Source organism: Carcharhinus amblyrhynchos, chromosome 18, assembly GCF_965287045.1.
Source record: "Carcharhinus amblyrhynchos chromosome 18, sCarAmb.v2.hapA, whole genome shotgun sequence".
Taxonomy (NCBI): domain Eukaryota; kingdom Metazoa; phylum Chordata; class Chondrichthyes; order Carcharhiniformes; family Carcharhinidae; genus Carcharhinus; species Carcharhinus amblyrhynchos.
In genome coordinates, this window is record NC_137341.1 from 21,614,602 (window position 1) to 21,632,093 (window position 17,492).

General features: G+C 39.5%; 1 protein-coding gene across 6 annotated transcripts in view; it reads right to left on the bottom strand.

The window, feature by feature from the left end:
• Nucleotides 1-1,574: 1,574 nt before the first annotated feature.
• arhgap17a (Rho GTPase activating protein 17a) overlaps nt 1,575-17,492 on the bottom strand; it is a 156,062-nt gene continuing 140,144 nt past the window's right edge. For 3 of the 6 annotated variants that reach the window (XM_080206524.1, XM_080206525.1, XM_080206529.1), the window contains 3 exons: nt 15,934-16,100; nt 12,178-12,798; nt 1,575-2,587 (listed from right to left, as the gene is read on the bottom strand). In XM_080206524.1, the coding sequence (XP_080062650.1) occupies nt 2,448-2,587; nt 12,178-12,798; nt 15,934-16,100 (928 nt within the window). In that variant the 3' untranslated portion in view covers nt 1,575-2,447. Of the gene's footprint in view, nt 2,588-3,208; nt 3,257-10,496; nt 10,522-12,177; nt 12,799-15,933; nt 16,101-17,492 lie in introns of all 6 variants that reach the window. The other 3 variants (XM_080206526.1, XM_080206527.1, XM_080206528.1) reach the window with 3 other exon arrangements.

Sequence of the window (17,492 nt, forward strand, 5' to 3'; positions counted from 1 at the left end):
AATTTATTGTAGTTTTTATTTCAAGTTTTCTAACATGAGGATGCTGTGATGGTACAGAGCACATGCATTGAAAGGTGGGAAATTTGGAGCAATTTTGCCGAGTGTATGACATTTCAGGGGAACTGGAGTTTGAGTATCCACGAGTTGATAACATGTCCATAGTAGAGACATTCCAGATACCTTCTCCTGAGGCAGCCTCCAAAGGCTGGTGGCAAGGGCTGTATGCTCACGACAGCAAAGCTGAGAGGATGCAGCAGACCACCACAAATTTGGAAACATGCTCCAGGGAGCACTGGAGAGTACTACCAGCACACATGAACAGTTCAGGCAGCAGGATCACTGTTTCAGGATGCTGATTGTTTGCACATTGGTTCTCAATATTGTACATCTGGATTTGGATGGTAAAAGGGGTCATGAATCATGGCATAAAGTAAGTATCCCTCATTGCTCCATAAGTCTTCGTAATTGACGAAAAATAGTGGTTATGGCTAACTGGCACAGAATGAATACATCTTGACTGCTGCTAGCATAGCAGGTAGTCACTGACAATCATGTACCAATCGGATGTCAATAGTCTGGAAGCCCTTGCAGGTCAGGTATACCTCCTTATTAACATGAGGGACCCACTGAGCCACGCATGGAGTCAATTGTACCCTGTATCACTGACAATGCTGCTAGCTATGGGCTCTCTCTTCTTTCTGGTCAATGACAACACCATGAAATGCCCTCATACACAGCCTCTGTCAGATTACTGATGTTGTGATGGATCACAAAATGAGGTATGCTGCTTATGTCACCTGCTCCCACCATGAAGGAACCATGAGCATAGAATGAACTGGGTGATCCTGATGGTCAATGACAAAACCATCCTCACTCTGTTGTGTGGCAGGATGTAATACAGTTCAGTCACCATCTGCCTGGCAAAATACAAACACCTATCTACCAGACAGCTCCTGGCTGAGGTGAAGTCATGCTTCCCAAAGATTCTTGGTGTGTTGGACCTCCTCCCTCTGCACACCCTTTCTCTTCTCTCTGCTGCTTGTGCACTAATTGCATCAGTAACTTCCACTTACGCACCTAATAAATAATTGTTTTCCAATATATGAACAAAGTTGGCCTATCCAAGATTTGAGTACTGCTGTCACATCTGGGAAACTTTTCTAATATTATACACAACTTGCTGTCGAAAAGATTCTCTCTCAGGATAACTTTTCATAACTATTGAGACTACTGCAGTCAATGCACTTCAGAACTCTTCTGTCTTGTTTCTCAATCAAGAAATATATGGACCCCCACGCGCTTTCTCACTGCATCCTCAATATGTTGAAATGAAGATTACTTGTATCATAACATTGTTTTCCCCAGAACCTTAAAACTATGGAACTCCTTACCTTCAATAGTTTTCAGGGTTTTCCAAATCCAAATTTGGCATGACCTATTCACCGCTTATTTTGTATCCTCTTCTGCCCTTTCAGTTTAGTTGCTGTCTGAAAATATGAATCTTAGTCCTTCACCTGGGTGTGTCAATCTTTTTTAAAAAGTGCCATGAACATCAGGCACATGTCCAGAAGCAACCAGCTTAATGGTTTATTTTATTTCCTTTTTAGTACACAAATGTAATTTATACACATTTTTAGATGTTTATAATTCATAACAGATTTTCAGTTTAATGAAAACAGCAGTAAGATTATTTGTTCAGATTTAATCAGTTATAAAATTGCCTTGTATGCAAAACAAGACCTAAGGCAAGACATGCACTTTACATTAAACAAAACATAGCAAAGTGACTACCAACCGATTACAATCAGTTTAGCATTAATCTTACAAGCAAACTGCATCAAGGATAAATATAAATGTACAGATTGAGCAGACTCAGTCTCAGCCCAGTACCATTTTCTCATAAGTGTTGAGCTCAACACAGAAATAATTAACATGTACAAAATCTGGATACAGCTCAAAGTATAACTTTTAAAAAAGGGAAAAAATGTAAAACCACAGTGAGTTTCCATCCAGAAACTTGGTGACAATCGAACAAGGCACTGTTTACCCAACTGTAACCAAACGATTGGCTGTTAACCCAGTCAAAATCCCAGAGAGAGATTTTCATGTAATCATAGTTACCTGCAATAAGTGAATGTCTTTCGGAAGCATCTCCGGTCTGAACCAAAAGCAAAAAGCATAGGATCAGTCCAGAGATCATAATAGTGGCATTAATGAATCCATGATAGTGGCATTGATTAGGTCATAGTGGCATTGATGAGACTGTGGTAGTGGCACTGATGAAACTGTTAATTATATTCCATGCAACATGAGCACATCCAGTAGAAAATAACCAAGAGGGATATTTTCTTGACTTCTTTTGCAGATGGCATATTCTTAGAACAGCAGCAGAATCAAGCTTCTTAGAGGACAGTTTAGCGGTGCAAATGGCAGAGTGTTGGGTCTCTTCACAAAGCAGTACTCTCTGAGTCATCGTCAATGTCTTGCTGCTCGTGTTTTCTAAGTTCCATGTTGCCTGCAGCAGGCATCAACTCCACAGGAGACTTAGATTCATTCGAGTCCTGCTCTTGAACAGTAGAATCAAAATCTAGCAACAAACACAAAACATCAGCGATATCTCATGCAGTCAGGATACCATTCCAGAATAATCTCCCCCTAATCCAACCTTCTGAAACTTCCACCATCACAGCAAAGGCGAAGGCTTTAAACACACGCACCAAAGGTAATTCAGTGAGTAGTGCACAACATTGAAAATCTAACCTTTATAAACTAAGAGGAAACATTCCTAGAATTTTACAATCTAGTCTATATAACTTTTCCCCCGGAAATAAAACATCATGGACTCTCTATCATAATTTTACTGTAGTATTTTGGTACCCTCCTACTGGGATAGTTCATAGCACTAATATAACCCTATAAGGTATAAAAGTTGGTTACAATGATATTACACAGAAATTAAAGCTACCAAACTGCTGTCATTTGTACATTAGCCACTGAACAGCCTAGCTGGATGCTTTTAACAGTATAAATAATTCAGTGTACATGTAGGCATTTTCCCTGATGTCTGAGAATCTGCTTTACCCATGCATTATTAGTATAAGTGCAGGCAAGCTGTGTGATGAATGGTTAGTAACAGGGCTGGAAAGCATGCACTAAATTAACATTGAATTAGCAGGATTAATTGGCCAAGCATTTGCCTAAATCTTACCATTAACTCTCCCCATTCTGCTCAAACAGTACTTTTCTTGTCAAACATCTGCATTTTTTAATAAAATAGTTGACAATTAGAAGCGATATTGCTGAAAGGCTTTTTCATATTGACGGAAAGCCTATACAGTGGTTAGATGCATACTAATGCATATTATCATGCTATATGTATGCAATATCCAATGGCTCTGTGCCAGTTATAGGGCTGTCAGCTCTTTCTGAAATTAAAAAAATGCCAGTTCATCAACTATCAGGAAAGATCAACTTGTTCTCAGGCAGTGTTTCTTTGAAGTGATCACTATCATGCCCAACAGTCAACAGACCACAACTATCAGCACAGATCCACAACAGAGTAGCATGTTATTCAACTGGAGGCAAATTTGACCTATTCTCTTCAAAGTAAAGAACGCAAGACTTTGAAAGCAACTTAACCCATTCAGCCTAAAGGAGCATAGAATTCATTGATTATTCAACATACACATCTTTCAATTCTGGTGTAGGGATCACACAGTATCTATTCTAATATTACTCCTGCGTCTTGTTACATATGAACAAGTGAATTAGGTGCAGGAATAAGCCAATCAACGCCATGAGCCCGCTCCATCATTCAATAAGATTATGGCTGATCTGATTGCAACCTCAATGCCACATTCCTGCCTACCCCTGATAACCTTTCACCCTGTTAATCAAAAATTGATCTAGCACTGCCTTAAAAATATTCAAAGATTTGTCTCCCACTGCCTTGTGAAGAAGTTCCACACACTCAACCCTCAAAAAAAACTCTCATCTCCATCTTAAACAAGTGACACTTTATACAGTAATCCCCAGTTCAAGATTCTACCAAAAAATGAAACATCCTCTCCACATCCACCTCTATTAATACGCCTCAAGATCTTAAAGGTTAAGACCAAGTTGCTTCTTATTCTTCTAAACTCTAGTGAGTACAAACCTAACCTTTCCAATCCTTTCTCAAAAAGCAACCTGTTCATTCCTGGTATTAGTCAAGTAAATCTTCTCTGAACTGTTTCTAATGCATTTACATCTTTTCTTAGATCAGGAGGCTAGTACTGTACTGTACTGTACACAATACACCAGATGTGGCCTCACCAATGCCCTGTACAACTGAAACAGTTTTGTTTCTAGTTTTGTAATCAATTCCACTAAATAAATGATAACATTCTATCAGCTTTCCAAATTACTTGCTGTACCTATATACTAGCCTTCTGTAATTCATGCACGTGGACACCCTTGGCATCTCATGAGCTTTGCAATCTCATACCACTCAGATAAGTCTGCTGCCATCAGACTTTTGAATGGACCTACCATGCATTCAGTTGATCTTTCTCTACACCCTAGCTATGACTGTAACACTATATTCTTCACTCCCTCCTTTGCTTCTTTATGAATGGTACGCTTTGACTGTATAGCACGCAGGGAACAATATTTTTCACTGTATACTAGTACATGTGACAATAATAAATCAAAAAGTTTCTTTTTTATTCTTCCTGCCAAGATGGACAACTTCACATTTGTCCATATTATACTTCATTTGCCAGATTTTTGCCCATTTACTTAACCTACATCTGTCCTTTTGTAGCCTCCTTAGGTTCTCTTCACAATTTACTTTCCTACCTATTTTTGTGTCATCAGCAAATTTAGCAACTGTACCTTCAATCCCTTCATTTATATAAATTGTAAAAAGGCTCAGCACTGATCCGTGGCATGCCACTTGTCACATATCTAAGGAAAGATATACTGGCATTGGAGGCAGTCCAGAGAAGTTCACTAGGTTGATCCCAGGTATGGAGGGATTTTTTTTATTTTAAGTAGGTTGGGCCTGTATTCACTGAATTTTAGAAAAATTTGTTTTTTTTGAGACATATACGATTCTCAGGGGACGTGTCAGAGTAGATGCTGCGAGGTTGTTACCCTTGTGGGAGAGTCTAGGATCAGAGGCATAATCTCAAAGGGGTCGCCAATTTAAAACAGATAGGGAGGAAATTCTTCTCTCAAAGTAGAGAGTCTGTGGAATTATTTACTGAAGAGAGCTGTAGAGGCTGTGTTGTTAAGTATATTCAAGGCTGTGATAGATAGGTTTTGACTCAGTAAGGGAATTGAGGGTTTTTCCAGTAACACAGGAAAATGGAGTTGAGGATTACCAGATCAATCATGACATCATTGAATGGTGGAGCAGACTTGACAGAAGGGTCTACTTCTGCTCCTATGTTTTATGGTCAGTCCTGCCAACCAGTAAAAGGCCCATTTATGCCAACAAATTAGTTTCCTAATAGCCAATCTTTAATCCATGCCAATATACAACCCCCTATACAATGAGCTTTTATTTTGTTACTTTACATTTTATCACCTTAATGGTTAGCTTTTACCATGGGCTGCTTGTTTTACATGAAGCAATCTTTTCTAAGGAGTCTTGAACCTTTGTGATGTCAAGGAGAACCTGATAATATGCAATCAAAAATGTAATATAAATTTTTAAAGCAGTTGTACTTGAGTGGTCAGGAATCATCCCTTCTAAAATATATGAAGCACTAGCAACTTAGCAAAAAAAGTACGGATCACATAAAAGAACCACCACACCCAACAAGGCAAACTACAAATGCAAATCTTCAGGATCTGGATGAAGTGAATTTTTTTTTGAAGATAGAAAGTTACTGTTTTTGGATTCTTACAATGATCTGGCTTACGCACACTGGGGAGGTGTCAGCATTCTGGAATACTAGAAAGATTTTAACATCTGAGAGCAGAAGGAAATTCTGTTCTGCTCTATTTAACAAAAAACATATGCTTAAACCTTCTGATAGCAAGCGTTTGATATAACTAATCTAGTTTAAACTCAACAAATATCCTCTGAATGATGGATTCAAAATTAGACTCAAATGATAAAGCGTCAGGAGCAACATACATCCTGGTACATTGAAAGTAATTGCTTTTCCTGCTTAACACCTTATCATCTCATCAATGCACAAATAGCATCAATAGGCAGCTAATCGAAGTTTCATGGGGAGAAGACATGTGCATGTAGATATTTATGAATGTAGAATTACTTTTAGAATTATGCTTTGTGAAGGGAGCTTATAATTTATTTATAAGCTTTTATTTGTTTTAAATATTCAATTTAATTTGTCAACAATAAAAAGCAGATATTCGCTAGCAGCTGATTATGTTCAACAGTTTGACTGACATTCAGGAAAAGCCAACCAGGAAGTCTTTTATTATCAATTTTGATCCTAAAATGAAAAAATAAGCACTTGGTGAAAATTATAAATAAACATATCTTAAATAATCTACTTAGCTTGTCAGCCCTCCCAGTTTATTTTCAATCATTTTAGTTTTATTTAACTACCAAATGTAACCTTCATTTATTTCTATCATTAAATTTAAAATGGCTTATTTACTTTCTTTACTGAGCTGCTTAAGTCCCATGTTTGAAAAACAGGACACCTGAGAGTACATTTTCATCGAATTGAGGCTTAGCAGTCAGCACTGTGGACAGGCTGATTCCTACTGTGATCTTTTGTGTCTAAATAAGATCACTATGGGCAGATGTAACTAATCTGGAGTTAGTCATAAAGCCTGATTGTAATCTAATTTATGCGGTGTGAGGAAATACACTGAATAAAGAATAAGCCCTCAATGACCAAAATAATTAAGAAAATATATGCATACAAGTCACTAGGAATCTGCTGGTCCAAAACACCCAAAGAGTTAGTAGTGGAAGAAACTGAGGTTTTGAAACATCCACAATTCTCTGATGTATTATTCTCCTACATTAATTAAAGGATCTTCAACAAAAAAAAAGTTTTTAACAAAAAAGTTAAAAATGTTAAAATTAAAGTTTTCTTAAGCAAGCTAACTAGATTTGTTTTACTTTACAAAAGAACAATACAGCACAGGAACAGGCCTGCGCGACTCATGTGCCCAACTAGACCATTCATTTGTATCCCTCTATTCCCAATCTCTTCATGCGGCTATCTAGATAAGTCTTAAACGATCCCAGCATATCCGCCTCAACCACCTTGCTTGGCAGTGCATTCCAGGCCCCCACCACCCTGTGTAAAATACGCCCCTCTGACATCTGTGTTGAACCTTGTCCCCCTCACCTTGAACTTGAGTCCCTGTGTTCATCACCTCCAACATGGGAAAAAGCTTCCCACTGTTCACCCTACCCATGCCCTTCATAATTTTATACACCTCTATTAGGTCACCCCTCATCCTCCATCTTTCCAGGGAGAACAACCCCAGTTTACCCAAGCTCTCCTCATAGCTAAGACCCTCCATACCAGGCAACATCCTGGTAAACCTTTTCTGTACTCTCTCCAAAACCTCCACGTCCTTGTGGTAGTGTGGCGACCAGAACGGGACGCAGTATTCCAAATGTGGCCAAAACAACGTTCTATATAGCTGCAACATCATATGCCAACTTTTATAATCTATGCCCCATCCAATAAAGGCAAGCATGCCAAATGTTTTTTTCACCACCCTCTCCACCTGTGCTGCCACCTTTAAGGATCTGTGGACTTGCACACCCAGGTCCCTCTGTGTCTCTATCCTCCCTGATGGTTCTGCCATTTATTGTATAGCTCCCCCCTACATTAGATCTACTGAAATGCATCACTTCACATTTATCTGGATTAAATTCCATCTGCCATTTCGCCGCCCAATTTTCCAGCCTATCTATATCCTGCTGTATTCTCTGACAACGTTCATCACTATCCGCAACTCCAGCAATCTTTGTGACATCCGCAAACTTACTGATCACACCAGCTACTTCTTTTTCCAAATCATTTATATATATCACAAACAGCAGAGGTCCCAGTACAGAGCCCTGTGGAACACCACTAGTCACAGACCTCCAATCAGAAAAAGACACCTCCACTGCTACCCTCTGTCTTCTATGGCCAAGCCAGTTCTTCACCCATCTAGCTAGCTCACCTATTATCCTGAGAGATTTAACCTTTTGCACCATCCTGCCATGAAGGACCTTGTCAAACGCTTTACTAAAATCCATATAGACGACATCCATGGCCCTTCCCTCATCAATCATTTTTGTCACCTCCTCAAAAAGCTCAACCCAATTTGTGGGGCCAAGTTTGTCTGTCTTGCCCATTATGCTCCTTGCATTGAAGCAGATGCACTCCAGATCTCCAGGCTCACTGAGGTCATCCTCCCCCAGAATGCTCTTCCTCTTAGATAGCCTTGTCCTGGCCCCAAGCTAGTCCCCAGCCTCTATGCTTATTGACTTATTGTTTTGATCCCCACCCTCCTGCCACATTAGTTTAAACCCACCCGAACCACACTGGCAAAACCACACTCTGGCAGAACTATTTCTATCAGATGAATTTATTGTCAAATAGCGATATAACAGGTACAGAAAATGTTGCAAGTAAAGCTAAAGGGTCCACAAGGTAGACAAAACGCTAGTGAGGTCACATGCTTAAAAAGGATTGCACAATTATTCGAAATTATGGTAAGAGAGACTAATCAATATTAGAACATGCTCTAACGTCCTCATGCAATATGTTGAACATTATTACAATTATAACCAGTTCAAAATGCACTACATATCTCTTCAGGCATCCACAGAGCTGGCATTGCAGCCCATTCAATCCAAAAAAATTAATCAATCTAACATCTGTGGTTAGGGCAGGGTAGTAACTCTAGCCTCTAGATTAGTTCAATAAAGGGATAAAGATACAATACATAGGAATTTCAGAGGAAGAGTCTGAGTTTCCAAATTTATTTGAAATATATCGTTATAACACCCTACACAGTATTACAAAGATGATTACATTTCCAAAAATACCGAATTATCCGTAAAATGAGTATTTTAAGGTTGTGAAAGGCATTCTAAGTATTTCCTCCTTTCACAACATATGCTTGTGAATCAGCTGCCAAAATACCGTGCTGTAAACTTTATTCTGCAACAGCTATTTTTTCTTCATCCTTGAATACCATCAGGTACCATGGTATTGCCACTCTTACTTCACACCATTGCTGATTAACATGGACTCTATCTACAACATCTGTAAAGAGTTTGGTTCCTTGTTTAAATTTTTCAAGGCCAATGCCATTAAACTCTCCATAACCTCTTTCAGTTCACAATACCTCATCTAAGACTCAGCTTTGACCTCTTGTACATCCCCCTTCTCTTTACTACCACTGGCTATTGTGCCTTCAGCCACCCTGGTCTCACTCTGTAACATCCTTTCATTTCCTTATCCTCTGTAAAACCCAAGCTTTTGATCACCCTCCTTATCTTTTGTGTAGCTCGTCAGTACATCTCAAACTTCTGGGAAGCACTCTGGACATTTTTTTCCAAAAAGGCACAATAGAAATGTAAACTGTTGGGCTTGTCTTCAAAGCTCTGAGCTTTGTTTTAGTTCTTTAATCAGTATGGATATCCTCATGTGGCATTAGAATGCTGAACCCAAACTCCTTTTTGTTCACAAATGCAAATTTTCAACAGGACCCACAGTAACACAATCCAGAGGATAACTCAGTTTCCAGTTGAGACAGTCTATGTCTAAACTTGCTGAGAGCAAAGCTGGGACTTTTCCAGTCTGCCTGCACGATACCATAACCCATTCTTCCACGGAGCTGATCAGCAATGTGCTGTTTGGTGTGAGTTAGACGTTTATTTTGAGGCGGGGGCTACAAAAAGGAGCTGGAATACTAGTTACAATACTGTTAAATGACACTACTCCATAAATCCCACTCTTTATCATAAGACTGTTACAGAAATCTTGGACTCGAGATTGATCTCATATTCCAGCTGATTCTCCATTACTTGATGCTTCCTTTCACACAACAAAAATATGACATCTCCAGAATATAAAAGATTTTTATTGTAGGCTTCATTTTTTGGGACAAAGGTTGTATGATTTCACTTTCCTCAGCTCTCCCCAACATAACCCTCACTCCACTTATACACTCTACTTATCCACAGGGTTGCTTAGTGAAAAGGTTGTACCTAGTAGAGGGTTGTAAATCATCACAAAACATAACCATTCATATCAAGAGTCACAAAAACAAATCTTTCACACTTGTCTCATGAGAAGTTATTTTAAAGGGAAGAAATGGTACAGTACGAACATTGGGGAGCTTAATCTCCAAGTGTTGGACTTTACTTTGAATACAGATGTTGCAAAAAATAAATCAGGTGCTAATTTTAGCATGAATCAAAAGCACATCAGACACAACTTTGACAAAGCATTGCCCAGCGAGCAATAGCAGGACTAGTTGCTAGTGCAAAGGGTTTGAAATTTACAAACCTCAACGCAGAGTCTCCTCCAAAACCTGTGAAGGCATTGGCAGGTAAAATCATTAGTCATGAATTAATCCACTGTATTAATATCAACTCAATCATATCTGGGAATGAATTTTCTTTAAAGACTAATCATTTCTAATGATTAAAAAACACAAATTAAATTCTAACTTTAGTTTCCAAGCATAAAAATCCCAATTTGAATCTATACAATCTCTTCAGGTGCCCCTCAATAGGGCAATTTTTCAAAAATTCTTTCACTGTATCTGGGCATTGCAGGGCTAAGCCTGCATTGCTGCCCATCTCTAACTGCTCGAGAAGATGACGATGGGCCTCCTTTTTAACCGCTGCAGTTCACATCGCATAGGTACACCCACACTGCTGTTAGGGAGGGAATTCAGTATTTTGACCCAGTGACAGCAAAGGAACAGTGATATAATTCTAAATCAGGATGATGTCTGGCTCAGAGGGATACTCAGAGATAATGATGATCCCATACATCAGCTGTCTTTCTAGGCGTTAACAGAGGTCATGGGTTTGGACAGTGCTGTCAAAGGAGCCACACTGAGTTGCAGTAGTGTATCTTGTACGTCAGCAGCAGAGGGAGTGAACGTTGAAGGTGCCAATCAAGCGGGCTTTGTGCTGGATGATGTTGAGTTTCTTGAGTGCCGTTAGAGCTGCACGCATCCAAGCAAATGAGTGTGTTCGATCACACTCTGGACTTGTGCTTTGTAGTTGGTGGACAGACTTTAGGGAGAAAGGAGCAGTGTTACTCACTGCAGAATTCCTAGCCTCTCACCTGCTCCTGTAGCCACTTAATTTATATCGCTAGTCCAGTTCAGTTTCTGGACAAAGGTAAATCCCAGAATGTTGATAGCAGGGCATTTAATGATGATATGAATGTCATGGGAAGATGGCTTGATTCTCTTGATGGAGATGGTTATTGCCTGGCATTCAAGTGTTGTGAAAATTATTTGCCATTTATCAGGCCAAGCATGAATGTTGCCCAAGTCTTGCTGCAGATGGACAGAACTGTTTCATCATCAAAATAGTTGCAAATTGTGCTAAACATCGTGTAATCATCAGTGAACAACCTCATTTCTGACATTATAATGAATGAAGGTCAGTCACTGTTGAAGCAGCAGAAGGTAGTTGGGCCTAGGACACTATCTGGAGAAACTTCTGCAGTGATGTCCTGGGGCTCAGATGATCGACCAACGACAACCACAACCATCTTCCTTTGCACCAGGTATGTCTCCCACAAGTACTTCTCCCACACATCTCTCACCTTCTGTTAAAGCACATATCCTAATACTTCCCTCTCATTCAGTGACACCATTAAGAGTCTGATCAATCATTTACTACCCTCCTATTCCACAGAATTTTCTTGCAAAAATTTTCTACCTTGCAAAATGCCCCTTGAAGTGTTTCCTTATAAATTTTTGGTTTTGGAGTCTTCCCCTTCTCCCTATCATTGAGGGAGGTTTAAAGATCCCTCCAGAATTCCTGCTGTTAATCGACCTAATTTTTTTCCATTTAGCACATTCAATTTTCAAAATTAAAAGTTTTAGATTTCTTAGAAACATAATACAATTGTATTCAAGTGAGAATCTGGCCCCCAATTACTTTCTGTTTGCACATGTAGACGACAAATTATAAATACCTGCTGGTTATTTAAAGATACTCACCAGTAACTATTTTTGAAGCTGTGGCTGCCACACTTGATGTGTGCTCTGCAGGAGCAGAACAGTTTGTTGCAGGGGCTGTTACAGGTGGCTGTGGCGGTGGTGGAACATTGGGTCGACTTCTTGGTTTTGGTACTGGCCGCGCTCGCGGCAAAGTAGCAAACTGTGGGGGAAGCGAATGGTCTTGATTCGCTGGGAGAACCTGGGTATGTGTGGAGTGCTGAGTTAGGTGGAAGTTTGCACTATGTGCTCCTAATGGAGGCGTGTTTGGGGGTGTTGGTGTGCCAGGTGGGCTACTAGACGACTGATCCATTGCTTGCTCACAAGTTGCTTTACATGGATATGGATTGATCGGCTGTGGGGGAGGTTGAGGTGGGGGGTGACTGGGGGCATGAATAACCATTTGATTACTGGAATGTCTGCGTGGCTGGATTGTAGGTTGAGAAGATGGCAGACCATGGGATTGAACAGGACTCCAGTTTCCAGGCTGAGCAGCAACTTGGTTAGGCTGCTTTGATGACTGTGAAGAAGCTTGGTTAGTAGGCTGGTTTGTTCCATGACCCATGGGCTGTCCAGGAGGTGGATTTGAAGGTTTTGGCGGAGCAGGAGCAGGCTTTTTTGTTGCTTAAAAGGGGAAAAAAGAATTCATATAATTTGAACATTGAAGACCCACAAGATTACAAGTTAATTGTAGATGAAGAAAGCATTCATGTCATTTTAATTTTTGTGAAAAACTCTCAAGTCTCACAATAGTAACATCCAATTGTTTCCTTAATGATTCTTAAGTTATCCGTCACCCATCTGCTCCATTAATTCATTATTGTCTGCAAAAAAATGTTGATCTCAGTCCTAAATTCACCATTTATTAAAATAAACTTGTTTTCCAATATTCTGCTCTTGTAATTTAATCTAAATAAAGTTCATGATTTACTTTTATCCATTCCCAAAACTATCATATACGGGTCCATTTGAGCACTCCTCTGAAAAAGGAAAAAGGAGGGAAGGTTAGGGGTTTTTTCCAGTGGAACAGAAAGGTTTATCGCTCTGTTTACGAGAAAAAGGTCACTCAATTTTTTTAAAGGAAGAGTAGGTAAACATCTGAAACAAAGGTAATTATATGACTATGATAGAAGTATTCAGATTGTTTCAGAGTATTCTAAGAAAGTGTGAATATTTGATCTGGGATTTCTTAATCAAAGGATGGCAATCCCCCACCCTCACCCTCTTCTTTCTCTATGTCCTTGCAACTTTTTTTGCCTGCAAGTATTTATCCAAGTTTCGATTGAAGATTACTATTGAATCTCTATCCACCGGGTAATGGATCCTAAATTCTAAAGGATTTTTTTCCGGAAACGCTCTTCTTCTTTCTCCCCCCCACAAAACCTCTTATCAAATCTCCTCCTAGCCTTCTCTGCTCTAAGAAGAGCTCTCTGGCTGATTCATGTAACTGCAATCCTTCAGCCATGAACCCGTTCTTATAAATCTCTTTCCACCTTCTCCAAAGGCTTCACATGCTTCCAAAAGCATGTTGCTCAGAATTAGATACAATACTCCAGCTAGGACCAAACTGCTGTTATATCCAAGTTTAGTAAAACTCCCTGGCTTTTGACCCCTTTTATAAAGTCCAGAGTCACATACATCTTATTAATTCCTTTGTTAGCAAAATCATTTGTGCAAAAACATATCCCAGGGCTCTCTCTTCTTGCATCATCTTTGAAATTGCACCATTTAATGTATTATCTTTTCTCATTCTTCCCATTAAAATGTTGCTTCATGCTTCTTTATAGTGAAGTCAATTTGCCACACACTTCTCATTCTTCCAGACAGTATCCTTTTAAAGTTAAACTTCGTCACTGTTTACTACACTTACATATTTCATCCCATCTTCAATTTCAAATAAAATAATGCCCTTTACCCATCCAGTCAAAGTTTGTGATGTATATCAAAAATAGAAGTCGCCCTAGCACAGAGGAACTCCAGTGTAGATCTTCCCCCAGTTCAAAGAACAGTCATTCATCACAACTACCCAGGTGGAATTTAATTTCCTCCTTGGAGGAGTTTGGTGGCAGCATTAGGTTGGGGATTTAATCAGGCAGGCAGGTGGAGGGCTCATGCCCCCCACCCGCTTTCAACCTGATAAAGACTTATGAGCTTTCCCCTTTTCCTCCATCCCTTCCTTGGCTTAAAACCTGCTACAGCTCCAAGTACTCCTAAATCTATCAAAGCAACATCAACTTGAAATGCTGGGCAGAATCTTAAGCCTATTGAAACATTTCTAAGTCCTGACCCATATGGCTCAGAGACGCATTCACAGTTGGGATGTTCCAGGGCATGCCTAACTAGTAGCCTGCTGCCTCATCAGCCTCAATAGGAAGGTCATCTGACATTGGGAAGTTGGCATCAGGTTGTGGAGCTGTCATCTGACTGAGGCTTTAGTTGCCCTGGCAGAATGCCAGGCAACATGGAGCCAGTTGCTGATTCCCACTGTCCTCTCAGTATAATCAAATGGAAACAGGAAGATTGGAGGGACTATTCCAATGTATAATTTTTGAAAATTCCTTCCCCCTACCCATAAACCCCTCCTTTCCCCTGATAGCCTGATCAAATTCAGCCTGTTATCTGATTTTTTTTATGGATGCTGCATAATATGAATTTTTCTGATTTTACTGCCCTTAACCAATCTATACTGTTCTTTTTTATTAGTTAATGCTTGTATGAACACAAGAAACAGAATGAGTAGACCATATGGCTCTTCAAGCCTACTCCCATTCAACACACTCATGGCTGATCTTCTGCCCAATTCCACCATCTTGCGCACTCCCAAAGTCCCTTGGATCCTGAGATACCAAAAACTATCTATACCAACCAAGAGAGCATACAACTGGGTTATTCTTGTACTCCAATCCCTAGCAATAAAGGTCAACATGCCATTTACCTTCCTAATTGCTTTCTGCACTGGCATGTTAACCTTCTATGTTTCTTGTATACCGAAGTCCCTCTGAACACCAACATTTCAAAGTTCCATGCCTTTTAAAAAAGTAATCTGCTTTTTCACTTAATGCAAAAGTGAATAACCTCACATTTCCTGAAATTATCTTATTGTCCACTCACTCACTGTCTATCTTTTTTTTTACAGCTTCTTGAAGCCGTCCTTACTTCTTACATTTCCACGTTGTATTGCCAGCAAACCTAAATACATTATATGGTCCCCGTGGCTGTTAATTTTCTAAAAGTTTCCCATCGTCAACTTTAAATTGACTGACCAGTAATTGTTAGGTGCAATATTTTCCCTTGTTTTAAACAATATTTGTAATCCTGTGGCACCATCTCCTTATCCAAAGACGACTGTGGCCAACATCTTGACAAGTTTTATTCTTACTTCTGGAAACTGTATGTTACTTGAGGAAATTAATTTTAGACTGTGAGAATAGACTAATGGGAATGACTGCATTGCACTACCAAGTGCTGTGATTGACTCGATGGGCCGAATGATCTATTTCTATGCCTTGACTCTCTGACTATATTTCTTTCAGTAATTTAGGAGGCATTCAAAACAAGTGAGATAGCACTTTAATTACCTGTACGTCCTCTTTATTTTTGTCCCATTCAGCATTTTAATAAAGCTGGGCAAAGATGCCATAGCAGTGAAATCTTCAATTTTAATACTAAGCAAAAATCAGCTATATTACATGTTGTCAAGCATACAACATGGCCTTAATACACTGCAATAAATGTTAGTCATTTGTAATGAAAACTCACCTCTTCTGATTACATGTGGACTAGGACCAGTTGTAATTGATCCTGCTGCAACATTCAGCTGATTGGGCCCTGTGCAAGTTGGTTGTGACGGGCTGTGTCCTGCACAGGTTGTGCTAGCCTCATTTCTCACAGGTGGAGTGCTAGCAACATCTTTGGTCTTTGGAAGGCTGAAGGAAAGAAAAAGAGTATTGATCCAAGATCTGAAAAGAATGTGACCTCTATAAAATACTACATTCCACAAAAGGCTGGAAGATACAACTGTTTGATTCAGACACTCGGTTCTGTTTTAATTATCCATTAGAATAATTGAAGATGCTTAAGTATTTAAAGTTCCTGGATCCCCCAACTGTTAGAATTAAATAAAATCACTTTTAAACATCACTAAGGGTGAAAAGAGAGAGAGATCAAGTCAAATTTGTATCAAAAATAAGCAGACATTTAAGCTCCCCTGAGAACTGCCTCATTAAATCCTTTGAAAGATACACTTCAGCAATGCCATAATTGATGGCATGAATGCAGGACAAAAGCAATTTTCTGCAATAATTTTTTTTCTAGTCTATCACTAATATGATGATATAGTAACAATGTGAGGTTACGTGCTGAAAAGATTAGGAGAAAAAGAGAGCACAAGAAAGGTAGGGATGGATTACAAACCAGAGAATCCCTACAGTGCAAAAGGAGGCTATTCAGCCTATTGAGTCTGTACCAACTCTCCAAAAGAGCCAGGTGCTCCCCCCCTCCCACCCCACACACACACCCCCTATCCCTGTAACCCTTTGCATTTTACCACAGCTACAAATTTTTGGACACTAAAAGCAATTTAGCATGACCAATCCATCTAATCTGCATACCTTTGGAATGAGGGGGGAAACCACAGCGCTCAAGAAACCCAGGCAGATGCAGGGAGAATGTGCAAACTCCACACTTTCACCCAAGACCAGAATTGAACCCAGGTTCCTGGCATTGAGAGGAAGTGGTATGCCACCATGCTGCCCTAATTACATTTCTATATAACTTAGCAGACCAAAAAGGGGGGAAAAACAGATAAAATATAATCAGTGAATGATTTGTTTTTAAAGAATATAACTTTAGTGGAAATTTAATAGTTTATAGCAGTTTCTAGCCAAGCTTATACATTACACCTTTCACAAAGGTTACACGAGATAGACCAAGCATAACTCGTTCATTTGGTTTCAGAAATTGTGATGAATCTCATTCAAAACAAATCAACCTTTTCATCAGATCTGTAATCTGTCTCTGATTTCACTTTAATATTCCCAGTGTCTGTTCCCCACCCCGCAACTTTGAAAGCACACACAGCTGGTCTTTCCAGTAACACAGGTAAAGCAAGTTTTTGTAAATTTGTGCTCTGGGTTAGAATATGCCCTAGAGTGGAACGAAAGCAAAGCAGAACATGTTGATGCACAGAAGCTACAAACCAGGCTACTGACAATCTCAGAACGCCAGTGAATTGCTGAGGGAAAGGCACAAATAAGTTTGGCTTGGTTAGAAATAAAACTACTCTATCTGCCGAATGGGTAAACTCTTCTTAACCTTAT